General features: G+C 45.1%; 1 protein-coding gene across 1 annotated transcript in view; it reads right to left on the bottom strand.

Moving 5' to 3' along the window:
- The window catches only part of LOC146172851 (venom metalloproteinase antarease-like TtrivMP_A), a 33326-nt gene that overhangs the window by 902 nt on the left and 4685 nt on the right, over nucleotides 1–27739 (bottom strand). The window contains exons 5-13 of the mRNA XM_084584823.1: nucleotides 26751–26825; nucleotides 26495–26619; nucleotides 24654–24725; nucleotides 24422–24555; nucleotides 21485–21528; nucleotides 18299–18407; nucleotides 14364–14531; nucleotides 12031–12178; nucleotides 4796–4900 (exon numbers count right to left, since the gene is read on the bottom strand). Coding sequence (XP_084440949.1) covers nucleotides 4796–4900; nucleotides 12031–12178; nucleotides 14364–14531; nucleotides 18299–18407; nucleotides 21485–21528; nucleotides 24422–24555; nucleotides 24654–24725; nucleotides 26495–26619; nucleotides 26751–26825 — 980 coding nt within the window. The remainder of the gene's footprint in view (nucleotides 1–4795; nucleotides 4901–12030; nucleotides 12179–14363; nucleotides 14532–18298; nucleotides 18408–21484; nucleotides 21529–24421; nucleotides 24556–24653; nucleotides 24726–26494; nucleotides 26620–26750; nucleotides 26826–27739) is intronic.

Below are 27739 nucleotides of genomic sequence, written 5' to 3' on the forward strand. Positions count from 1 at the left end.
TTCCTGGATAGGCCCTCGCGACTGGTCGAGCGATACCAGCCACCGTCATTGTAATTTACTGACGGTGTGTTTTTCACAAAAAAAAAAAGTGCTCCTTTCATCCCACTTTTATTTTTGTTAAGTTCGTTTCGCCCGCCCTGCACAGACCTTTACAAAGTTTGCAGTAGTTAATAAATAAAAGTAAAAAATTGTCAGCGGATTAATAATGAGCAGATGGGACGTGGTAACCTCATCATACCCGTCAAGGTGGCTCATGAATCACAGTGTTAAACCGAGCACGTGGTCGCAGGCTCGAAGGCATCTATGGTAACACCCACTTGTCACTTCATTGGGTCGAGCGAAAAAGTTACAAACCTCATCATCATGTGTTCTCGGTACATGTTACCCCTCTCTCGTCTCTGTTCTCCACCAGAGACGAATCGCCTCGCATTTTTATGCGAACTTCAGCCTAGCGCCTTCCTCATTCCTCAACCAAACTCAGTTCTTGTGGTTTAGCTTGGTTTATGGGGTTTAACACCCCAAAGAGACTCAGGCAATGGAGAAGCCGTAGGCCAGGGCTCTGAAAATTTCGAATACATGGGGTTCAATAACGCCCACTGACATTTCAGAGCACACAGCGTCTTGCTTTTCGCCTCCATTGAAAGCGGCCGTAGCGGCCACAATGCGGTCCTGCCCCCTTGAGCACAATAGTCGAGCGCCCAGACTCCTGCAGCACAGCGACAAGGCTCACTCCTTCTCCTGTTTACCGAGATTATACCTGAGATCGGATGTCCGACCACGCACATTCGTGAATCGACTGTTGAATGCTGCCATTATAACGAATACGTATTTAAAACGAACTCACATTACACTTACCCACTGTGAAACGCAATGTTCAGATACATCTATATGTGGACCTGAATGCAAAACTGTTTGTTATATTGCCGCGTGCCTCTCTAAAAAGAGGACAAAGAAGAACAGAGGACAAAGACGATGAAACTGAGTGTAGCGCGTGGACTGTTCCGATCAGTGATCGCTGCCTTGTACTTGTTACATTTTCTGGTGGAGCAGCCGGGTACGATTTCCCTTTTTGCTGAGTTCAACCGCTCAAGGGCAACCGAGAGCCACCACGGATTTGACACCGGTCCATCGCAGTTGCAGCCGCCGCCTTCGAGGTCAGTCGCCAGAGTTCGGGCCTCTTTCCTGCACGCCTGTGGCCAACATGTATAGATCCAACACGAACATTGCTGCTAACGGAGAGTCTTCACCCCAGTTCGTCGTCCTCCAGTCTCGAACGCCACCGTCCTTCCATGGCGAGCTTTATGAGGACGCTGAAGACTGTCTGGACCGATTCGAACGGGTCGCCAATTACAACAGCTGGGATGAGCAAAGGAAGCTCTGTAATGTCTACTTTGCTCTCGAAGATTCAGCGCGGACGTGGTTCTTGAACCACGGAACGACACTATCAACATGGGACCTCTTTCGTCGCCAGCTGTTGGCAGCCTACACCGCCAACGACCGAAGAGAGCGTGCGGAGTCGGCGCTGAAATCTCGTATCCAAGCCCCAAACGAGAGCATTGGAATGTACTACGAGGACATGATCCGCCTTTTTAGGCGTTCTGATCCAAATATGTCAGAGGAGAACAAAGTGCGCCACCTAATGCGCGGGGTGAAGCAAGAACTATTTGCTGGGCTTGTGCGCAATCCACCTGGCACGGCATTAGATTTTCTAACGGAGGCTACCACGATAGAACAAACACCTCGACACAGGGCTCAGCACTATAACCGTAACGTGTCCGCCATGTCACCGGTCGTCTATGGTTCCGGCTTCAACGGTTCCGATGATGCCTTAAGGGAGCTTATTCGATCTGTGGTCAGAGAAGACCTGAGAAACATTCAGCTACAGGGTCTAACGTCGTCGTCGAGGCTTCCATCACTCGCGGAGGTCGTTCGCGAAGAAGTGAGGCAAGCCGTCCCGGAACCATCTGTGCCTGGTGTGCAGCCACCGCCACCGAGTGTGCCAACGTACGCGGCCGTGCTTCAGCAGCATCACCTCTGTAATCCTCCAAGAGGGAACCCCACTGTGCCGCATCCAAACCAGCACCATAGTGGGTAAGACTCTCCCAGAGCCAGAGTGAACCCCCCTACTCTTGATCCAAGCCCACGCCATCCTCCTCTTCTAGCCGAGGCACGATTTCGAAGGACTGACGTCTGGCGTGCCCCTGACAATCGGCCCCTTTGTTACCATTGTGGTGAGGCCGGTCACATATTAAGGTTCTGTCCGTACCGCCGCGCCGGACTTCGTGGCTTCCATCCGCGTGCACGATGTCCTCGGAGTGGTGAACGACCACCCGAAATCGAGGAGTACCTGTCGCCGCTTTCGAAGAGGGGGGTAATGCCGCGTGCCTCTCTACAAAGAGGACAAAGAAGAACAGAGGACAAAGACGATGAAACTGAGTGTAGCGCGTGGGACTGTTACGATCAGTGATCGCTGCCTTGTACTCGTTACAATATTTATCTTGCTTTCTGGTAAACAGCTCATGAAATCACTAGCAATCATACGAGATGTCATCGCACTTAGGCCTCTGTGCGTGAGGCGTTGAGTAATGCCATACAGAACGCGACGTCACTGAATGCGGACCATCCAGCATATGCGTTTGCTTCTCTCTCTTTCCTTCATGTCGCTTCTCCATGTTGTGCCAACGCCGCTAATTGGCAAGTGCGCCTTTGACGGCTTTCGCTAAAATAGCGTATCGTGAGAGACAGGAATGCATCCGGAAGAGACAGAGACAGACATGCGGACAGACTAATAGAAAGACGGAAGCTAATTTTTATTCCGAAAGCAATACTACGGCAGCCAAAGCGAGACCTCGAGTGGCCGCAACTACGCCGTGAAGAGGCGTAGCTACGGCCTCCTCATAAAAAAAAAAAAAAGAAAAAAATCAGCCTGCCATGACATTTGATATCACGTTACCCTTTGCCACGGGCTGGAGCTTCCAACTCGGGCCACTCCTTTCACATGGGAGGGTGATATCAGAATCAGCCTGTCACAACCGTTTGCATCTCGATACCCCTACGACACGCAGGCACGTCTATATGGCTTGGTTGAAGCGTGGCTTTATATGTGGGCTGGTAGCTAACGCTCTCGCGTCGTACCTTAAATGGTGAGCTTGAGGCAACTCCGGAGGTTTTTTTGACATTCAAATAGTCTAGTAAAACTTTTACAGTAGGTTCTCCTCTCCGTCATGACGCATTCTACACACTTTGGATGCCGTGCGATGATCCGTTCGCGCGCAAAATGACTTTAAGATATGCAGTTTTCATGGATTAAGTTGAGACTATTCCTGCGGGCAACACTGAGTTTCTGACGTCACAAACAGTATACCGGCGTTACTGTCCACTTCCCGCGTGATTATGAAATTGTGAGGCTTATATTGAACTACCTCAGACATTTTCTGCAGTGCGTCATGATTTCCATACTTTATTTTCATCATCCAATGCACGTACGAGTGCTTTTCTAGTACTGTGTGTGACGACACCATTTCGTCAACTGGGACGTCGTTTTTGGTCGTGAAAGCAGTTTCGGTTTCAATTTGCTGTGTTCCCTTTTTAAAAATAGTTCTAATTGGAATTTCGAAAAATGTTTCTTGTATTGGAGCCAGGGCATGCTGAGGAATGTAATTCAATCAAAAACACAAAAAAATGAAAAAACCTCCGAAGTTGCCCTTTAAGTGTCCTCGATAATGTAACACCTTACAATGATAGGGCGTGGTAGGGGAATAACATAGCAGGTAAAAGAAGCCTCCGCCGTTGCTTTCGCAATTCAACTAATGTTAACTAGAGCTAAACCACAACTGATTTTTATTCCGCATTTGCCGTCAAAAAGCTTCTTTGTAGGCAGAGAGACAGAAGGACGGACGGACGGACGGACAGACAGAGAGGCATTTAGGCAGGAGTAGGTTTTCGTCACCAAAGCATTGAGCATATTATAACGTCTACAAGACATGTCTTCCCGCACTCTTCTATCATTTCTCGAACCTCGTCTTATATCTGCCTTTCGCGTATTACACGTTGACATCTTTAACAGAGCGGATACTTAAAGTATGTTCATTTGTTCTTTTAAAGAAACTTCCCTTCTGTACAGAATAGGCGACATCAATTTGTTGCCTTCCATACAAAAGCAGAAGATATTCCGTCTACGCTCCAAAACATCCACACCTGGTGAGAATTACGGAAGATAACATCTAGACCACCAAATTCTGCTGCTTTTAAATAAAATACCACATGATGTCGACTTGAAGAAAACTACTAGCGAAAGAATGATTAAGATGCTGACTATTAAGAAAAAATTCACTGGCAGTGATTTGTTTTTGTTGTTTTGTTGTTGTTGTTGTTGTTGCTGCTGTTTCCATTCTTTTGATTCTAACAGTGCCATGACTTCTTTTTGTAGAGTTGGTGTGACTTTGTTTACGTATGATTTGTCCAGCAAGTGACTTACCTAGTTTATTTATTTTTTATTCGTCTATAGCGATGTGCCTAATGTTACATACCTGTGTCTCCATGACAAACAATTGGTAATTTGTATCGTACTGATTCTATTACCGAATGCATTTTGTATAAAGTGTATTTTTCTAATCCATTTGCAATCCTGATGAACCTTTACGCGCAAGGAAGACCTCGAAGCCTTTAGCTTTCTCTTCGCCTTTTCGCGTAAGTGCAAGCAGTAAACCAATAAGGCCAAATAAGAGTCCACTTGTCGGTAACGTCTGCATACATGGCAGGACGCCGTGATGCGTGACATGAAAAGGTCATTCACCTTTCTTCCTTGGCCGCAGCTGAATCCATCGGGTCGAGAGAAGATCCACATCATTGAGCTAGACAATTCGTTGCAGTACACTTTGCATTTATCCTGGCCACGCTCCTGGTTCGTTGGAAAGAAAGAACTTCATTTAACCACATCAGCTGACGACTTGTTCCATGAAGCGTAATTAAGCGAATTAAACTATAATGACTAATTCATACTCATCCTTACTACATCCCGGCAGGTAAGGACAAATTAAGATAGCAAAACGAGGTGAGGGATATCCGCAAAACTTTTGCAAGTCATAGCGACTTCTGAGCTCGTTTTGTTGACGTTATGTAACATAAATACAGCGCATGAAGAAAGCCAGCAGTCAATGAAACCCCGGAAATATAGAGGAACGTTTCTGTACTTTTTTTATTTTGGGATGATGATTGAAAACTAGTAATTTAGTCATCTTATGGGTTAAATGTCATTTTCTTTTGTTACTAAAATGAAGCTCAAGGTAGGACCTAAAATAGAATATGCCTCAGCAATCTGGAACCCCCACCAGGCCTACTTAATCCAGTCGCTCGAAGCCATCCAGAATCGTCAGCATGCTTCATAACTTCCCAGTATTCAGCTCGACACAGCGTTACTAACTTGAAATCATCTCTCGGCCTTCAGCCCGTAGCGCTTCGTCGGAAACTTGCAATCATTTGCCTTTTACATAAATTATATTTCAACTTTCCTGCACTCCGAGAAAACTTACGTGCTCCTTTCCGCTCATCTCGCTATTTATTTACCTCCTGTAGCATACAGCGTTTCCATGGTTCCACAAACGCCTTCGACCAATCCTTCCTCCCCATCGCCATAGAAATATGAAACATACTTCCCGAAAGCGTAGTTACCGAGTCTAATCCCTTCAAATTTAGGCAGCTACTAACTGATCATTTCGACCTGCCATAGAGACATTTCCTTGCGCTTCATTATGTCGTGACGCTGGGGCTATGTCGACCCGGCCTTCACTTGGTAGCGTGCAGAGACTCGGGGTTGAAGTAGGATTGAATCTTCGAAGTTGGTGAAATATGTACAAGCAGGTTTTATGGCACTTTGAGAAACTTATTTACATGATTATTTACACGAAAAAGAAGGGTACATCAGCAAAATGGCAAGCGTTAAGAGTTCATAGCGAGAAGCGACTGGATGAGCCGTTTACCCAGGGCCCAGAGCGACATTTCGTGCTCTGCAGCGTCCTTAAAACCCCCCCTATGTCCAGCCCCTCTCTGAAGATGTTGACCAACCAAATCCAGGGCACGCCCCTCAGGTATCGGCATCCAATCGAACACATCACTGCACTGATGGTCTGAAGCACTGACTGGTCCGGCATTCATTCGTTGGGCGTGATCACTTGTTGGCGGGAAAAGCTTGGGAACGGCGAGGAGAGGAGGTACATTTCTATTCTTCAGCAAAGAAACCACAGGCTGGTTCTGACAAGGGGTTTTACTTCTCAGAAACCCGAGTGCACGTGGCGCCGCATAGGGCTCCCAACATGGTCCCTTTTCGACAATTGCAAATCTTTCCTGCATTCCCGGGAAATCACTTAATGGCCGTATGAGTCATGCTCCTTTCTTGTCCTGCACGTCAGCGGACATGTCACTCTGTCGTCTCCTTTGGATAGGAGGCATTCATCACTGGAGGATAGCACTTCTCGACTGGAAGGGTGAACAAAAGAAAGAAAGCACTTCCTGCTATTTCCCGCAGGGGGACGTTTCTTTGTGTTTTTCCAGACGTTCTCTTGACAGGGTCAATTTGGCATTTGCAGGTTGTCCACAAAGCAAAACATGCTTACAAAACAGGATTCCTGGAAACAGGCTCACTTAGAGCCATTGGACCATCACCACATATTCACAAAACTTATCCATGCCCACAGGCGAACAATAGAGCGCGCAATTGCGGATGCTTGGTCGTAACAGCCTCCTCCCCCGCCAGAAGAGTCTCGGAGGGCAGCAGTCCCAGCTGCTGCATGAAGAGACGACTTAATGGCCTGCACGTGAACGCTTTAAGCTCGCTGTTGCTTGTCGCGTTGTCTTGATTGTTGTAGGCCAAATTGCTCGAGCTGTCTGAAACTCAACCACATGTCGAACCAAGCACTCGGCTCCCGTCTGAAGAGACCAGGTCAAAAGAAAACTGCCATTGTTGTTCGAGAAAAGCCCACACTCAAGACGTTCAGGACCCACGTATTCCTAGAAAACCAAACGTGCTGCTTTACATAGTCACACATATACAAGCGCACGAGAAAAAAAAAATAACACCTGATTATCAATTTGGATACATGGTGAGGAACATCTCGGACCGCTTAGAAAGAGCGGCTAAGCGCGTCCGCATTCCCATTTAACTTCCCCTTTTTGTATCTTATTTCAAAATTGTACTGCTGTAAAATCAAGCTCCACCTAAGAAGGCGACTGTTCTTCGATGTCGCAGTTTGCAGCCAAGCCAGGGGACAATGGTCCGTCTCTACGGTGAATTTGGCCCCTCCAAGATAGCACTGCAATTTTTGAATGGCCCATACAATGCAAGCGCACTCTTTCTCTGACGCGCAATAAGCCCTCTCTCTAGAACTCAGTTTTCTGCTCAAGTAGAGCACGGGGTGCTCATTACCGTCGTCATCTCTCTGGCAGAGAACAGCACCTAACCCTCGATCACTGGCATCACACTGGACCGTGAATTCTCGGTCATAGTCTGGAGCTCGCAATACCGGACGGCTAATCAGCACAGCCTTCAGGTTTACGAAGGAGGCTTCCTTTTGTTCGTCCCAGACTACATTTGTCGGTTCTGTCTTGCGGAGAGCGTCGGTCAGAGGGCTAGCCAAAGCTGAATAGTTAGGGATGTAGTGATTGTAGTACCCAGTCAGACCCAGGAATGCTCGAATTTCCGTCTTCGTGCTCGGCCGCGGGTAGTCTGCTACCGCAGAAATCTTAATCTCGCTGGGTTTCCTGAATCCTTGACCTACATTGTGACCCAAGTAGTCCACGGTCGCCCTTGCCAGGCAACATTTCTCGGCCTTTACGGTTAGTCCAGCTTGACGCAAAAGGCTCAGTACAGCTCTTAGATGTACCATATGGTCCGCCCATGAGTCGGAAAAAACCGCAATGTCATCTAAATAAGGCACTGCGAATGTTTCACACCCCTTTAAAACCCTATCCATGAGTCGGGAAAAACAAAATGGAGCATTTTTGAGCCCGAAACTCATCATTGTTGGCTGGTAGCTGCCCGTCGGAGTGACGAAAGCCGCGTATCTGCTGGCGCGTTCAGTGAGCGGTACTTGCCAGTATCCTCGAGTAAGGTCCAGCGTAGTCACATATGCCGCTCTACTGACCTGTTCTACTCTCTCCTCAATATTCGGAATAGGATACACTTGATCCCTGGTGAGAGAATTTAGCTTTCGGTAGTCTACCACAGGCCTAGGGTCTTTACCTGGAGCTTCTACTAAGATCATAGGCGAAGCATAATCGCTTTCCGAGGGTTTTATTACTCCTAATTCCAGCATGCGAGTTACTTCCCTATCCAGAATTTCTCTTTGCCTTGGAGAAAATCGGTAGCACCTTGATCGCACTGGCACGTCTGAAGTCAGCTCAATATCGTGCTCAGTCAAATCAGTCCTGCCTGGCCTGTCCACGAAGCAGGCCTCAAACTCTGTTATTATTTCGCCCAGATCGGACAGCTGGAATTTCTTTAGTTCTCCTCTCTGCTCTGTCTTTCTGAGAAGCTCCTGAGCGTTGCTTCCTTTTCCGCTGAGGCAAATCAAGTTATCCCCCATCTCCTCGGGAAGGTTTAACGTTAGATTTACCACGGTTTGCTCCATAGCTAAGTCCTCTCGGTTTTCACTTAAAAGTCTCGTTAGATTACTAGACGCTGGCGGCAAGAGGTTACTCCCAAGGACGTCCTCATTCCGCGTCTCATCAAGCTCACTTTCAAGTTGACTTATTTGAGATGCCTTGCTCTCAAAGTTTTCTGACCCACTGTCTTCCGCATCGACCACTGTTTTAGCTGTCGTTTCCTCCGCGGTGGATTTTTCTGGAATTAGCAGTGTAGCTAGTTCTCGCGCCTTTGAACGTGTTAAGGCTGGCACAACTCTGTCTCCGAAAAGGATGCCCCTCTTTCGCAGTAGCATATCCGATTTGTTGGAAAACAAATACGGATAGCACTTAGGAAGCTTTCCTGAAACGGCAGCCTCGGTTGTTAACTTGCCGAAAGGGCCCTCGATGACCACGTTCGCGATTGGCAAGCACACACTCTGTTCCTCCACTACCTGGCGGATCCACGCACACTGTCCTGTATAGTCGGAAGGCGATACATACGCCGGATGGACAACATCCATCGTTGCGGCCGAATCGCGCAGTACCTTGCAAGGCTTCCCGTTGACTACTAGGTCATGCAGGTAGGGTTCTAAAAGCTGCATATTTTCATCGCAGTCCCTGACATACGAGAAAGCAATCTTTTCTTTCCGGCAGTTGACGGCAATGTGACCCTGCTCATTACACCTAAAGCATGTGAGCGGCTTCCTAGCCTCAAGCTTATTCTTTGTGTTCTGCACGTTGGTCACTTCCCCACTTTTCTCACTGCCGTCCTTTCTAGGGAATTTGCCTGAAGAAACCTTCATTTCTTCGTTTGCAAATCTAGCAAAGTGCCTTTTCTGACGGTTATTCACACTGAACTTGGGATTGCGGGGCCTATCCACTGCTGGGTTGCTGAATTGTCGACGCGAAGCGTACTCCTCAATGAGTTCGGCAGCTTCAGTTGCCGACTTAATTTCGCCTCGGTCCTGTAACCAATTTCTTTCTTTTTCTGGGAGGCAGCTATAAAACTGCTCCAAAAGAATTCGCTCGACTACAGCGTCCCTATCACTGTAGGAATCTGTGCTCTTTAGCCACTCGCCCAAATTTACTCTTAAATTGTACAGGAATTCAGGGTAACTCTCGTCCCTGGACTTAGTAGCGTTCCGAAAACGTTGTCTGAACGCCTCGGCGCTAAGCCTATACTTTCTCAGAAGGCAAGCTTTGACCTTCTCGTAGTTGTCCGCGTCCTCCTTGCTTAGCCGCGCGACAACCTCCGCTGCCTCGCAGGGCAGAACCGTCAATAATCTCTGAGACCACGTGTCTCGCTGGAAGGACAGTTTTTCGCAAGTTCGCTCAAAGTTAGCCAGATACAGACCGATATCCCCTGATATCACATATGGCTGCATGTACTTTGACATCTTGAAATCTGCCTCCTTGTTGAGACGAGGTACCGCTAGCTGGGGACAATCGCCCGACCTCTTGCTCAACTCTAGTTCTAATTTCCGGAGCTCAATTTCTAGCTCCAGCTTTTTTGCTTCTCTTTCAATTTCACGCTCTTTCTGCTGTCTGAGCTGTTCCTTTTTTTGACCGATGAGGTTCCATGCTTCACTGAGCTCCTCATCATCGGTTCCCAGATCAGTGATTGCCTTTATAATCAAGGGTTTTCGTGCCAAACCACTTGTATCAATTCCCAATTCCTCACACAATAGCAACAGGTCCGGTTTCTGCAGCTTTTGTAGGTCCATGATCGCTCCGAGTGTCGGCTACTTCCAAAACAACTGTGCAAACTACCAAACCTAAAGGCGTTTCCACACTCTCTTTACCAGTTCTAAAATCTAACCCTGTTCTAGAACCTGGTCCACATCAGAAGAAAAGCCAAGCACTCACCCACACATGCGATCGATGTTCCGAGCTGCCCTCTTGTTGGCCGATTGTTGCTCCTGCTTGTTGCTTGAGATGCCACCTCCGATCACAAGATGTTGTGGCTTGTAGCTTCAGATCCACCTCCAATCACCAGATGTTGTGGCTTGCAGATTCAGATCCCACCGCTGCCACCAGTTGTCGTGACGCTGGGGCTATGTCGACCCGGCCTTCACTTGGTAGCGTGCAGAGACTCGGGGTTGAAGTAGGATTGAATCTTCGAAGTTGGTGAAATATGTACAAGCAGGTTTTATGGCACTTTGAGAAACTTATTTACATGATTATTTACACGAAAAAGAAGGGTACATCAGCAAAATGGCAAGCGTTAAGAGTTCATAGCGAGAAGCGACTGGATGAGCCGTTTACCCAGGGCCCAGAGCGACATTTCGTGCTCTGCAGCGTCCTTAAAACCCCCCCTATGTCCAGCCCCTCTCTGAAGATGTTGACCAACCAAATCCAGGGCACGCCCCTCAGGTATCGGCATCCAATCGAACACATCACTGCACTGATGGTCTGAAGCACTGACTGGTCCGGCATTCATTCGTTGGGCGTGATCACTTGTTGGCGGGAAAAGCTTGGGAACGGCGAGGAGAGGAGGTACATTTCTATTCTTCAGCAAAGAAACCACAGGCTGGTTCTGACAAGGGGTTTTACTTCTCAGAAACCCGAGTGCACGTGGCGCCGCATAGGGCTCCCAACATGGTCCCTTTTCGACAATTGCAAATCTTTCCTGCATTCCCGGGAAATCACTTAATGGCCGTATGAGTCATGCTCCTTTCTTGTCCTGCACGTCAGCGGACATGTCACTCTGTCGTCTCCTTTGGATAGGAGGCATTCATCACTGGAGGATAGCACTTCTCGACTGGAAGGGTGAACAAAAGAAAGAAAGCACTTCCTGCTATTTCCCGCAGGGGGACGTTTCTTTGTGTTTTTCCAGACGTTCTCTTGACAGGGTCAATTTGGCATTTGCAGGTTGTCCACAAAGCAAAACATGCTTACAAAACAGGATTCCTGGAAACAGGCTCACTTAGAGCCATTGGACCATCACCACATATTCACAAAACTTATCCATGCCCACAGGCGAACAATAGAGCGCGCAATTGCGGATGCTTGGTCGTAACAATTATTAGTAACCCGATTTGCGTGCACTGTTGTGTCAACGTCTTTTTTTTTTTTTTTTTTGGTATTTATCTATGTTTTTGCCACTTTTGTTTACTATATTTTATTTTATTACATATCGTTATTTTGTTATGCTTTGCTACATGATTATCCGTATTTTGTGTTCACTGTATCGATTGCCTGACTTTTCTTCTTTCCTTAACGTTTTTTTTTTACTTAATTTGTCAGTGTTATGCGTTTTTGTATTCTTTTCCTTTGTTTTTATGGTAATGCATGGTCCTTTCTCACGGTTGTCTCCCCCCCCCCTTATGTAATGTCCCTGATAGGGATATTTAAGGGAATAATAAATGATGAATGATGATGACGATGATGATGATGATGACGACGACCTACGGGGTTGTACTTGAGCTCTCCCTTATCTCGTTTCCTGACAACCTTGCAGAAATTCTCCAGTGTGATCATTTCTGAAGGCAGCTTGTACGTCACAAAGATCTTTTCCTTCTGCAGGTTGATCTTAAGAAGACATTCCCGGCCTTTGTAACTGTGGGAAGGGGAAGAAAAAGGAAATTTAGCGGTGACAAAGCTGAAATTAGGGCTAAGGCAAAACTGGAACACTCTCGCTACGTTATCTCAACAGAAAGTATACACAGACGCTGTACTGTAGCACACTGATGCAGATTTAGGGTTGAACGTGCAAGAAAAAAGAAACGAGCCTTACTCATGACGTTAAGTCATTTGACGAGGGAGACACAAGAAAAACAAGAGATTTGCGCTGCGTGTCGTAGTGTTCCTGCGATTCCCAAGCAACGGCTAGATTGACTGGATGCCCTGAACTTGTTGCATTTCGTCGCATGTATCCTCTTCGCTATATAAATATATATACTTACAAACCTTTAAAATTGGGTTAAATGGGTAAATGAAATAAGCGAATGACAGTAACGCGCACGTGTATAACAGCAATACGTGTACGTTTTATCCTTACTGACTACAACCGAACAGCCAGTATAACAGCCATGAAGACTCATTTGTGCCTCCCACTACTGACATCGCGCAGAAAAGTTTTCCGCATCACCCTGTTCCACAAGTTGTACCATCATCCCGCTCTTCGTGATCGCCTCATTCCCCGTCCAATTTATGTATCCCATCGCATTGACCATCAACACAAAGTAGGAATTTTACCATGTAACACGAAATGGCTCTCGCAATCTTTCCTGCCGCGAACCTCACGAGACTGGAACCACCTTCCCGCAGAAATTGTTCTATGAGCAGTTCCACGTAGCTCTAGCTAACAATGTATACTCAAGGGCTATTTGACATTCATGTACATACTGTACTCTCTTCATTTTTGTGTATTTACCACTCCCCCTCTGCAGTGTCTTTGGCTCTGAGGGGTAAGGTAAATAAATAAAGCTTCTAATAACTTCAGTAGCATGTCAGAAATGTAATTCAAAATTCAACGCTGTTCCACTGAATTTCAGCTAGTGCAGCAGTGCGACCATGGGAATATTAGACTTTTTTTGCCGTTAAGGCAGGCTATTTCAAGAGTCCCCTGTGTCAGTGACTGCTTGCAATTATGCTTTGGGTTGACATACGTATATATATTTTAAAAAAAAAAACAACAACAGCGTTTCTGCCATAGCGTAAAAAATCTATACGCATACTCAGCGATAGTGTAAATTGAAGGTATTCAAAACTATTTACAATTTACAGTATGTGTATTACGTTATACACGTTTCATTACAAACTTATGCATATTACCATAGCCTCCTTAGAGTGTATAAAGGAGGCTATGATATTACTTACATCGATTGTTTTGTTGCGAAAGCAACATTACGCCAGGTTTCAGCTCGTCGCGTATACCGTGGCCGCGGCCACGGATGACCAACAGCCGCGAAGAAGAGGAACAACTACAACAAAGGAAAAGGTGAAGAAGACGAAGAAGAAAAAGAAGAGAAGGAGAAGGAAGAAGAACGCTCGGTCACCCGCAGCTAATGCTTTCGGTCCACATTCGGTTCAGCAGAGTTGAACCCTCCTCATTTTGTTTTAAGTCCGCTATTCCAGTTGGCAGATTCAAGGTTTAGTGATGACGTGGTACCTATTGAACCAACTGCTTAAAGTAAAAAATAATTGGAAACCTACAACAGAAATGAAACAGAATCCTTAAAATACATCTACATTAAGATTGCCACCTATCAGGAGGATACGTAACAATGCTTTATTGGGATTCCGCTTACTAACGAACTCCGATATTGCAACCGCCTCAATTGTAGCTGCACGAAGTAGCTAGGGTACAGAGTTGGGGCAACAGCATCAGAATTACTGGAAGTGCCTTTCACGCAATGAAACACGACAGTTACCGTCAGTTCTTTGATGTGAGGGGTACGTAGAAGAAACAACGCGATATGATGATCTTGAGAGCTAACTTGGACTTTATTTAACTGCGACTTCCAACTGAATTTCTAAATACGTGAGTGACGTGACCTATGTGCCATGCGACCGATGAAAATTGGTCATGTGGCCTTGCTTTGTGTTATCTGCATGTAATCTGGATGATTACCACAAGACCTCAGTTAGAGTTTCGAGGTACAAAAATGCTGCTGAAAGGTATGGCAACCGATTTAAAAAATCCCGAGTGTTGTTAGCGGGCAAACCTCGACAAAATGATTCACTCGTGTCGTTACATCGATAGTAGACGGCGCCCCAAGGATAATCGTATGTCCACTTACCGTGCAGTGAATCGGATCTGCAGCTGTGTACAGTATGAGAAGCGGTAATGGTTCTCGTCTTTGTCGATGTAGCTCATGAGGTAACCGTCGTTCCAGGAGCAGGAGTACGCACCCGGGTGGTTTACGATGTTGCTGATGGGCGGGTCTCCATCATGATTGGCTCCAAGCCTGGGCCATACAAGGTGCCAAGAATCAACCCGCCGATCTATACCGTTGGTTGGTTTTCAATAAATAAGGCAGCTTGCTACTGTATTATAATGAGTATGTGCGGGAAAATAGAGGTCCAAGTTAAGGAGTTTGGGATTGAGCGAGCAGCAGAATGAATTTTGCAAATGTGGACCCTCAAATAAAGCCACAGGCAGGATTCATAAGCGCTATCGCGTTACCCTAAAACGCAGAGCTTAAGTTTCCCCACAAGCCAAATGTCGTAGAAGGCACAAAGAGACAATTCTGAATATTTATTTTTGCTCTCTGTGGGCTAAGTGTCGATATGGGCCGCTGTGAAAGAGTGCGCGCTGCAGCGATTTCTTCGCGAGTCCCTGTTTTGGTTCGTTTCGAGGAGCAGTTCACTTTCCAGCACGAAACCCACGCCATTTCTTCTCATGACATAGGGTTGGTTTAGTTTGTACGGTTAAATTTCCAAAGTGACTCTTTCTATGATCGACACCATAATGGAGGACTCCAGAAATTTACTACTGGTTGTGTTACTTTAATTATAGCCTGCACTGACATCGCAGAGTGCAGTGCGTGGGCGTCTTGGCTTTAGCCTCGGTTTAAAAGAGGCCGGGGTTCAAACCTGGTTGCCTTATGACAAAATGTATGATAACGATTGCGTAAGCATGACCTAAGGCTCTTATGATGGCTGCCATCTGGCCGGTGGAAATTGTTTTGCACCTTCTTTTTCAGCTGCTTGACCCACGCAAACCAGCCGGACCTAGGTGCAGCGCTATGAGCCGTCGGTCAAAACCCTGTGACCTTGCAAAGAAAGCGGAAGCTTGACTGCACACTGCAATGGCACACTGGAGCAAAGAAGCACAGCGCGCTGACAGTGGGCAGCACACAACTGGAAAGTTGAGGAACGAGGGAATACGATCTGCCTTATTGCATCAGCAGGGAAGTGTTTGTCACGTTACAAAGTCACATACTTAGTTCTAAATGACCGTAAGAGCTCATTTGAGGTCCATTACAACCTCTTACAGGAAACTGCTACTCCGCAAAAACGAGGTACCAAACAAATATGTTTTATGGCAGCTTCCAAGGGAAATGAGTATTCCTTCGTTATATCCTAGATTCTTATACGAACAATTTCGGTATAGCGAGTTTCAACTGTATATTTCTTTTTTTCTAAAAAGCACCATGATTTCAGGGCTGTCATTTCTGGTGATGCCCACTGGTCCCATTTACTCACTGTATTGCGACCGAAATGCCATGCAGATATAATGATTGTACATTTATTGTACAAATTTGTAATAACCTCCCTGCTCATGTCACAACTTTCAAACAAGTTTTTCACTTTATATACCGCTTTGTTCACATTCAATTCATAGGTGTTTTCATACGTCCGTTGGGAAAATGTATCAAATTGTATGTAATATTCAGGTACTTTATTTTAACAATACCGGCCGCGCATGAAATTTTTGAATTTGTACTGCATTTCTACTTTTTTTTTTCATTTTACCATATTATGTTCGCCGGTTTTGCCTCTTTTGACTGCGTTTGCTGTACCAATAACATTGTTCATAAGTTTATACATCCGTCCATAGGAAGTCCCGATACAGCCTCGAGCTCTGGGACCTCCTTCTGTGTTATTTACGTAGTACCTGTTTTTATGAATAAACAAATCTTTCTTCTTTAAAAAGCGGAAAGTTTTTGTTCGTGTGCGTATGACCACTGTTAAAAAAGCTAGCATACCAAGAAATTTTTTAACGTGGCTTGATAGTTTGGTTTAGTTTGTGGGGTTTAACGTCCCAAAGCGCGTCAGGCTATGAGAGACTGCGTAGTGGAGGACTCCGAAAATTTCGACCACCTGGGTTTCTTTAACGTGCACTGACATCGCACAGCACACGGGCGCCTTGCTTTTCGTCTCCATCAAAAGGCGGTGCCGGGATTCGATCCCGCATCCTTGGGAACAGTAGTCGAGCGCCGTAACCACTCCGCTACCCGGGCGTGGCTTAACGTACATTGAGGCATATGTGTCTGAAAGAAAGCAATGCGTGATCCTAGAAGGAGACTTCGTCACATATGTTTGTGCCACGAGGCGTAGTCAGGAGGTTTGTTCTCAGCTGCCTTCTTTCCATGATTTATTTCCGTAACCTTCAGGGCCGTTACCACGAGACGAGTTGGAGTGTACGCTGATGAACTGTGCTTATATAAATATTATTTGTGCAATCAACAGTCAGCGACAGCAGAATGACTAACTCTGCTCTGTTGCAGTGCCACTTGAAGATAATCGTTCTAAAATGTCTATAAGCCCACGATATTTCCGACTAAACAACAGCCCATGCTTATAAAATATCTCAGGAACGGAAATTCCTTATCAGTTACAGCGAATCGCGAACATTTAGGAGCTGTCTGGCCACGCTTCCTGAATTGCGCATGTCCACTACCTTGTGCTGAAGTTTAATTGCTTTGTTAACTTCGTGAGTTGAAATTTTAGATGGGAATCAGTAACTTTAGGAGGTACACCTGGGGACAAAAGTGGTATACTCCACGCGAACCGCAACGATTGCATTTTTTTCAGTATAAACAAATATACCACACAAAATTTCTGGGACAGGGTGGCAAGTGTATCAAGGAGGGTACGTTATGCATATCTCAGAAATAACTGCTTCTCTTTTGGAAAACTCTGGCGGGCAGTTTTCTAGCAGCGCGTGGAGTATACCACTTTTGTCCATGACTGTATATTTTACACGTTGTCAAATGCGCCTCTTATGCTTGAGTATGCTCACACCGCTCAAGGCCCTTCATCAAAGTCAAACATAGCAAAATGGACACATGATTAACGAGATTACTGCGGCTGAGATTGCGTTAGCCTGATTGTTCTCTGCGGACCGAGCAACTTGTGCCTCTGAAAGGCTCAGATCATGTGAGAGAGTGGCGTGAATCAGTCTCGATTACCACGTGACCCGCCTGGCAGCTCCAGTCGCCGTACCAATAAAGCAATCACAGTGACATACATCGTGCTCCATCTGCATTCGTCTCCACCTACCGCTCACCTACTACGCGCCCCTCTATTTATACCCCACTCCTACTTCCCCTCCCCCTATGCCCCGAAAAGGCGGAGAGGACAAGGACGCATAAATGCAAAGGCTGGCTACTTGTTATTATGACTTTCCATAGGACTCCACACTCTTTTTGAATAGTCTTGCTTCGCCTGTGCTCGCAGCAGGCGAATAGTAACGCTTATCTTTATCTTATAATACTCTCACACTGTGGAGCAAATCGAAAACAAATACATTTAAATATCTAGCTTATGTGTATGCGCATGCCCATTACTCTTCAATGGCCGATTTGAAAAATTTGCAGTGCAAAAGTATTTTTGAAGTGTTTTTTTTTTTTTTTTTTTTTTTTTTCAGTGACATATATGATTACGACGGATTTCCAGAGAAAAAGCTGGGCCTCCATCCTATAGCCGAAATTAGAGAGATTACCTTTTCAAGTCGTACCTGTGCTCTTTCTTTTGGGTTTTATGCACCCCGTTCTCAAAGACGTGATTGAAAGTGTCAATAATACACGTGAGTCATAGTATTTCTTTATCCCAGGATTTCAACCGTTCCCTCTTGTCCCCCCAACTGCAATATTGATCGAAAGTGCGCTTTAAATGTCTACGTCGTTAAACAAACAGATTGTCATCTCAATGCCCCCATAAGTAACAAATTAGTTAATAGGCAAAGTAACTAGCTTATCCTAACTGCGTCACAATACAGACGACTTACACGTGGGCCAGTTCATGAGCGAAAAGTCCAATGCCGTCGTAGGTGCCTGGGGTCTCTTCAGTAATGCCCACTTTCAGGTCCAGGCACGCAGTTCCAGCGTAGGCATATCCTATTGGATCATACACACACAAGCATGAAAAGAAAATGAGGGTGTAGTTTCTATTCCCGGCCCGAGGTCATTTCTACTGCTACATCCGGCTTACAAAGGACTCATTAAAGCATTAGCGGGATCGTCCCTCATGGGAAAAATAATAACGAGTACCTGACTTAAGTGCAGATTGTTGCGTTTGTAAAGTGAAGACCACTGGGACGTTGGTTGCTCCGTGTAACAGAGGCAGTTACGCGATAGTTTAGGTTTTTAATAGCTCATGTGCGTAGAAAAACGTTGGCGCCATTTAAGCTCTACCTGTAAGTATAAGGCGAAAGCGTCAGTGGCTTCCGCTTGTCGGCTGCCCTTGGAGGTTGCCGTCACCTTCCACCGATATGCACTCTCGCCACATTTGCAAGCAGATAAGTTAACATTTCAGTTGGTACAAATGTCGAGTGGTTTCTTGTTTAGCTATAAGCTTGCGAGATGGCGCTTCAAATTTAAAAGCACGCATATATCAACGCCCCTCTGCCGGGTGGCGTTAGGATATGGTGTTGTGCGGAGTGCTCTTAAATCCACTGTTGCGTAAGCCCGTTCTACTGGTTTTGTAGGCGTGGGAAAACATCCATACCCTTCTGCAGCGCCGCTAGATATGGCTAGCTAACCATCAAAAGTGTCCGCACCCAACCGGATTGGCTAGGGTATCGGCTATAAACAGCTTCGTGCGACGCAAAAATAAAATGTGGGTTTGTGCGCAGCGACAGTGCCGGTGCTCGGCGAGCACAATTCTTCCTAGTGTGATGCGACCAAATTTACATTGCGGAGAAAAGTCGATAACCTCTTCTAAATCCATGCCCATTTGTGCATTAATGCGATGCACTTTCCTTGCGCATTATAAACGTTTATATCCCTAGTGAAAAAATCTATATGATTCACAATAACCTCATACAAATTCTCATACTAAACTCGTACAAATCTCATATCATATCATACAAATCTCATTCAACGTATGAGAAATATATGAGATTGTATGACATTTGTATGAGTTTAGTATGAGAACTTTGTATGAGGTTATTGTTGAGGATAGCCCTCTGGGTTGAGGACAACCCAGAGGGCTATGGAACGAAAAATGGTAGGGGTAACATTAAGAGATAGAAAGCGTGCAGAGTGGGTCAGAGAAATAACTCAAGTTACCGACATTCTAGTGGAAATTAAGAAGAAGAAATGGACATGGGCAGGACATGTAGTGCGAAGAGAGGATAACCGATGGTCACTGAGAGTAACAAATTGGATTCCAAGGGAAGGAAAGCGTAGCTGGGGGCGGCAGAAAGTTAGGTGGGCGGATGAGATTAAGAAGTTCGCAGGGGTCAAGTGGATGCAGCTAGCACAGGACCGGGTTAAGTGGAGAAATATGGGAGAGGCCTTCGCCATGCAGTGGGTATAATCAGGCTGATGATGATTGTGACTCATATGGCGTTTTTCACTAGGGATGGATTCGGCACACTAGCAAGAGGATGCGATGCGCCAGTTGTATATGCATAAAAGTGTGGCGTCTGTCTTGGAATTTTAGGGACCCGAGAAAGATCGCCATCTCACTCTCGGAAAATTCTCGCGCAATTCGTTTACTTGTCAATTGCACCACTGCACTTACGACGTAAAACCTTTTTCATCAGCCCAAATGTTCTCGCATAACGGGAACGCGTTAAAATGCTGGCGTGACTTACTAACTCCCACAGCGTGAAAAAAATCTTACCCCTTGAAGCTGACTGCGCCTGAACTCTGTTAGCGACAAAATAAGAAAATATTAACCTTCGGACTCATTGTAGGAATCCTAAACAGACCAATACAATAATCTTCTGCCACCCTTGTTTGATTCTTTTATAATGCTGGAATCACAAGTCATTATATAGGGGATGAGGCAGAGGTCTCTAAATTTAAAATGTTCGGATTGCAGGAAGGATCAAGCGAATATTGTCATATAATACTCATTGAAATGATTTTAACAACTATCGATACCCAATAATATTTTATTTTTAATTGTGTTGTATCAAGTGTGTTGCTCGAATTGGTGGTAAAAAATAAGCGCTAAAAAGACAAGACACGGGGAGTCAGCGCTCGTGTGTGTCTACTGATTACGTCCCTTGCCTTTTTGCGCTGTTTTCTTTCATGATAATTGTGTTCATTGTGTATTGTTCTAATTTGTTTTCAGTTACAGCATCGCTTTCACATTATATGAGCTATGCTGTAAGCATGTAAGATCAGGTTTCTTTTGAACGCCCTGCCATTGCTGCTTACTCGGCGGATGAACGACAAAAATCTTGCAGTAGAATTGTATTGTATTGTTGTTGCTTTTCTTTTTTTGTGCATAAGCAACTCAGGCTATCATGCGCCAGTAACAAGGTTAAAGGTTGAACAAGGCACATTTTGCAGCAGAACTCATCAGTGCTTCACCAAACTTCTTGCCTTCGATGGGGGTGCGCTGCCATAGTGAAGGTTTTTGCGTTAAGCAGAAAGGGCGACCTTAGGGATTTGCAAATGGTCCGCATATCAACACTGTCAAAAGCGTGAACTTTGCTAGAAAGTTTTCTCAAAGTATGAAGTGTCCGCAATTCAGCACTATTTGCCAGTTATTCATAAATAACTCCGCAATGCGAACTAGGACGCTCTTGCAGCGAGCAAGGTTATGGTATAGCCTGTGTAAACTGTCCTAAAAAAAAAAAAAAACAATCCACCTCTTCAGATTTGCTCAGAAGTAATAGTATAAAGTACAAACAGTGCACAAAAGGCCTAAAGAAGCCCCTACGAACCCAGTGGTGCCACCATGTACGGAAACTCGAGTGGTTACGCGCAAATTTCTAACGTTTTGTTCGACATTGCACATATAAACCCCCCCGCTCAATATACCCTCTACCTGTTAACCTGTAAATTTTTATAGACAAGAAAAAAAGAGTAAGCAGTTTCCTGTGTCTTTTAAACTTGTAGAAACTTTAGAGAAGCACATATATTCCAGTATCCAGGAAAAAAAATATGCTTAATGCTTGATGGTAAACTCCCTTCCCAGAGATATTCTTGAAGCTATTATGTTTTAGGCCTCTTACCTGCTGTTGAGCTGTCACCGTTGTAGGTGCTGATAATATCTCGGCTGAAAAAGAGAGCAAATCCCGTGTACAGTTCCCGAAAGATCACCTAGGAAAGAATGCGTTCTTAAGGTTCTAAGATCCTAGCGGTACGAATAGCAAGGATATCAAGAAGTGACAACAGCGGTGTTTCAGTCCAGTGACTAAAGTTCCGATCAAAGAAATTCTCGAGGATGGGAGACTGATCCCTCCTCGGACTTTGCTTAACGGAGCGCCACTTCCATAAAATACCGCCATAAACAACCAGTTGCAAAGAGCGTGAGAAAATAGACGCTTCTATTTCGTACCAGCAATCAAATACGCTGAAGCCCATGTTTACTTTTTGCTAACATACATTTCGCTCTATCTGCGAGAGACGAAGACTCGAAATTAACAAACAAGGTGTAACTATTTGAGGCCGTGTACTCTAAACGGGAACGTTTAGCTTGTAAGCAGGATATACCTAGGTGTAGTTTCCGTCCACACGTGTGGCCACCACTCCTGAATGAGCTATAAAGGCTTCTCTTACAATAAAAAAAATAGTTCTTCGACGTTAGAATATTCTAATTTATTGATGTAAACAAATGTCTTCGCATGTGTCCCTTCAGGCACATCGTTTCACCCGCAGGGACAATGTTTCTGGTGCTGCAGCGTTATTACTGGCATTCTTGCAAAAACCCGATGCCTGGAGCCGATTTGGCATTTTACCTGTCTGAGAAATGGGGGAGAGGAGCAGGAGCACAGCTTCATTGCACGTGTTTGCGGTCTATTGAGTAATACACACTGAGTGGTGCAGGGAGGAGAAGTAATGTAACTGTGGTGTCCAACATTTGAGCTGCATAGGTAGAATGCAAAACTTAGATTACCGTCTGTACGAGTAGCCACTATGTAATTTAATGGCAGTGCAGATGCCACGTCATCACAGCAACTAGCTATTTGGTTTGAAAACAGCAGTGAGCATTCTGTGTGTAGTGAGTGTATGCCACAGGTAATTTCTGCTCAGTGTTGTGCAGACAAGTCAGCTTCACTGTTGTTAACCATTGGCGGCAACAGCATTCACCTATCGTTTCACCCGCAGGGACAATGTTTCTGGTGCTGCAGCGTTATTACTGGCATTCTTGCAAAAACCCGATGCCTGGAGCCGATTTGGCATTTTACCTGTCTGAGAAATGGGGGAGAGGAGCAGGAGCACAGCTTCATTGCACGTGTTTGCGGTCTATTGAGTAATACACACTGAGTGGTGCAGGGAGGAGAAGTAATGCTGAGACGTGTACTGAGGGCGAAGAAAAGCGGTGGGGAACGTTCGACATGTGCGAAACCGGTTTAGAGGATAAGCGAAAAGGCTGCTGCTTCAAAGCTGCGGAGCTGCTCGCCCCACTTTGCTAGACGTACTTGACTTCTTTCTGTCGTGCTCTGCTTCGGGGCATAGCATGGAGTGTAACCCCGGGCCCTCCTGGTTGTGTGAAGAAGAGTATCGCCGTGTGTGATGACAGGAACAACAGCGGGCAAGACGACAGCGGCAGTAAGAATCAACGGAAATCGAGGTCGTGGCTAAGAGACAGAAACATGTGAAAGCGCAGAGGCAGTATTTTGGTACTCTAAAAACATCGGGAAGAAGTCGATAAGAAGTGCAATGGCATAGTTGTCAAGGTCTTGTATGTAAGAAATGACGCTCTCGTGGAGGACATTAAGGCCACGTCAAACTGCTTCACTGACTACGAACTGCATTACAGAGTTTGATTCATGTCCAACGCCATCGCCAATAAAAGCATTACGTTAAGAAGATCGCCTCTGTGAAGCACATGCAATGTGTGGTCTGAACGCCTGGCCGCCGGATTAAATCAGCAAAATAACAATTAATAATTAAGACACAACATACGCAATCGCGTCAAAACGCTTCTGCTGCTGCACGAAATTTCGTGATTAAATGAGTTAAACTTTTTTTTTTTACTTTTTAATGTTTTAATTTTTTTTTTATACAAGGATACTTAGCATCACTAAACATCGACTTTTCATTCTGAACCCTTTGGCACCTTTTTACCCTACCTTTTCCAGTTTCTTTATCAAATATTTAAATAAATTGTTAAATTACACGCTCTAAATATTCTTAATTAGCATCATCAAGCATGGCTTTTCATTTTGAGCATTTGAATCCTTTGAACCTCTTTCTCTACACTATTTCCAATTATTTCAACTAATTGATTAATTAAAGCTCTAAACTTTCTCCATTAGCACAATCAAGCATTGACTTTTCATTCTGAGAATTCTGAAACATTTGAACCCCCTCTTCCATCTTTTAATTGTTTCAGTTATTTAAAGTCATTAATTAATCATTTGCACACACCACATTTTCTTAATTAGCACCAGCAAGCATTCGCTTCTCATTCTGAGCCTTTTTAGCCCTTTAAACCCAATATACTGAATGTTCCCTATTTTATTTCTTTATTTTATTAATTAATCAATTAATTACAACGATTCTATTAACTCGCTATCGCCTATCACACACCAATCAATCATCAATCACGCATCATCAACTCTTTGCCCCCGATTATTATTAACATGCAGTGCCGACAAACTACTTGTACTTCAACAGAACAAACTGTTAAGCTATGTATAGAACTGCAGAATGAAATATATGAAACAGCACTGAACAAGGGTTGAAAGGAAGCCTCAGTTCGTAAGCTAAGCCTGCGTTTCGACGAGGGGACTTGTCATTGTCTGGGCAGCACGATCACCACTGGTGTAATCATCACAAAATGAAATATTGCTTCATGCAGGCACGCAGTATACCATTAGCAGGGAACTTTACTTTTCAGCAGCCCCTCCAGCCAAGCGGTCACTACGATGTGTTGGCGATAATAAAAAAAATATAGCGTTTCCTTTAAAAGTCCTATACATTCGTATAAGAAAGTGCCTTACGCTGTAATCGTGATTGATATATCCGTAGATGTGAAGTAGTAGTAATTTTTCAGCATTTTAGGCATGTTGTCCAAGGTTCTGGAGTCGTAGACATGGTCACTTCCCGACAAGTCCATATATATTTCGTTATTTCTCTGGCAGAAGGGTGCAACGAAAGCAAGAGATTAAATCTTCTTACAAAATCTCCTTGGCTACACATCATTCTACCATATCAAAGTGAACTAATACTTACGTTCAAGGCTACAATATAGACTGGTCTCGTCCAAACGTATGGATCTGTGATGGACATAAACCTGATGTTCACCTGAGCACAAAAGTATTTAGTGCTTGATTAGAGTCGGCAGCAGAAATGAAAGAATGAGTGTGTCAGTAAAGAAGCTAACTACTTGTCTCTGAATAATAGTTTCTTTTAACACAGCAGAAGGAGCACGACTACAAGAGACAAGTTCGTGTTTTATTTCTGCTTACTTGTGCCCTTCCAAACGTTACAGGAGCTACGGTTCAAATCGCACTCAATAACTATCTCACTGGATCAAGTTCCTATCTCGCCCAAAACAACAATTCGTATCACTTCTTTTTATATAAAATTTGAAATTAATTCTTGAAGCCAAAGATCTGCATTTTCGTTAACATTTCCCTACCCTTCAATCCTATGGCATGTCTACTTTTGCTGCTGAACCCAAACAAGCTTCATTATCTAACCTCAATATTTCTACAGCATTGCAGTTTCTACTAAAAAGGCCTTGACACTATCGTCGTAGGCCTCCTTGCACCGAGAGGTGTACGAAGGAAGTGTGAGTAGGGCAGTAGATTAGGATAGGTATGAGAGGAAAAATTTAGGAGAGAAAGAAGGAAGGAAGAGCGGACAGAGCACCCCCTCCTTGTTCACTCTCTTATCTCCTTTCTCAAGGGTTGTGGGAAGCAATAGAGGCTGGGGTGATGCGGTGAAGTGTGCGAATCCTTTTATTTCATTTATTTTCATGCATGTATGGACATGAAGAGGCGAGAGAAAAGGCTTTATGAACAGGTTGAGAAGCTCGCACGCCCTGATGCATACGGTCGAGGACACACACAGTACAAGAATACTAAGAATAAAATGGCAGACGCGGCACAAGCTGTACATGAAACATTATAGCGTAACACAACTCTTAAGCCATAGTAAAATTTCCGCCTGTGTATTAGCATGGTATTATCTCTATTGCCTCACATATCTACCGCAGCGGGCGAGAGAGGTGCTGCGGTCGCTTTGCGATCAACTCACGCCAGGTGGCGATCGTTTTGGCCCACTTCGCACCGCGGAGTTTTCCATCTGTTGGCCATAATGATAAAACAATTAGAGGGGTTTAACGCTGCAGAACCGAATGAAATAATTAGAGGGGTTCAACGCTGCAGAACCGAATGTGGAGCGAAAGCTTCGGCTGCGGGCGGCCGAGCGTCGCATCGAACACAACCAGCGTTCTGTTAATGCATCAAAGTTACCGGCGTTCTAGGCAGAATCCACTTTTATGTCGTGAGCATCCTATGACGGCACACGCTTTCCTGCTCCCCTCGGTCAGCTCTTCGCGTAGGCGCGCGCATGCGCTGTGCAGAAACTACCCTTCTCCTTCTCTGTAGTGCGCGCAGCCAGCGACGAAACACACGGCGCACCTGTGGCAAAAACCGGTCTTGGCGCATGCGCACTGCCGCTCTTTTTCAAGCACCACGAAATGCGTGAATTGCAGCGTAGCGTAGCTTTCGCTGCAATAAATATAAATTATTAGATACCGAAAGATACATAAAAGGTCTAGAAATACTGGAGTAGTATAAAATATTAATAAATCTAAATGTAGCAACTCGTTTCTGTGATGTACAGCTAAAAAGTGACAACTTAGTACATGACGTATCATGCACATACATGCGTACACACTCAGGTGAAACATGCATAGGGGTGCATGAAGCAATCATACAGATCTCATGTACAACAGGGGCCCTTTTCAGAAAAATCGTCGGACAATCTCCTTGAACATGCAATGCGACGCTCATACGGTAACTCACACTTTCGGAAATTGGCCCCCAAATTTCGAACATACTCACACATGTCATGAACACTGTCACGTAGCGTAGTATATTTGTGTAGTTGTGCTTAAAATATTCGCTGAAAGGCGCATCGCAGAAGATTGTGAGTTCAGGATAAATGGCCCTGATTCCTCTTTCTTCAGCTAAAAATTAAAAAAGAAAAGATAACAGAAAGCTAGATTAGCCGAGGGCGGTTAGAACGCGGCTCAGCAACTAAACAAAAGTGATTAGAGCATCAATTCCTTCCCACGTGGCTCTTACGAGGCTTACTTACGAATGATGTCTCTCTCTTGGACGCTGTTGTTAACTGGAGCGAGGTCCCTGCTCCGTAAATCATTTCGCCGCAGCCCTGGAAGCAACATTTTCTGGGCTGTCATCGATAACTCCAGTAACAGGCAAGATTTTATTTGCATGGTTTAGAACGCGCTGCTTTATGTCCTTCATCGTATATATTTGCCATTTAAGTGGCCAAGCTCGCACCCGCAAATGAAAGGCTGCTTGTATGCAGCACATCAAGAGCAATTTAAGGAAGCTTCCTGAGTGGCTGGTACCTGTCTCTCCATCAGTGGCAATAGGCCAGCATATATGAAAGCCGGAGGGAGCCCTGATCACGATAGTCTAAAGCTTTAAGGATTGGGCCCCTGACACATGTGCGCCACCTCTGTGCAAACAGATAACGAGATATGGTGTAGCAGTTCTTCCCACGCTACACCGTCTTGCTCTATTCGGGATGACAAACGTGAAAGAAGTGCTTTCTGGTCGGTACATGTGAATTTCGGAAGCTCACACTTTGCTTATGCCCACTCAAATTCAAACACTATGATTACAGCCGAAGTAGTTGTGTTCAGTTGCTGGGCCGCAACTTGTGGAAGTTTTGATACTATCGGAAGGTGAGATGTAGTTGTCCAAAACATGGAGGTTTCTTAGGCACCGAACTCCTACTGGAGCAAGAATAACGTCGGGAAGAACCACAAGACACGACGAAGACGCACCGGATGACCGAACAGACCATTAGGCTGGCAGCTAGCGCACCTGCAACAAGAACTTTTGAATCTGACTTTGTAAATAACGAGTTTGGCTCTTTGTCTTCCATGCGCAAAATACTGTGGAATCGGCGGGACGTGACAACGGTAAGTGCATCCGTGTATCCAACTTTGCAGCTAGCTTTTCCCGAATGGTCTGCCGAAATGCTCGAAGCAGTTAGTATTTGCGTGACGTGTAAGGGTTATCTTGCTAAACAACGGATTCCCACTTACAACATTA

This window comes from Amblyomma maculatum, chromosome 11 (genome assembly GCF_055883805.1).
Source record: "Amblyomma maculatum isolate TAMU_Amacu chromosome 11, ASM5588380v1, whole genome shotgun sequence".
In the NCBI taxonomy this organism is placed as follows: domain Eukaryota; kingdom Metazoa; phylum Arthropoda; class Arachnida; order Ixodida; family Ixodidae; genus Amblyomma; species Amblyomma maculatum.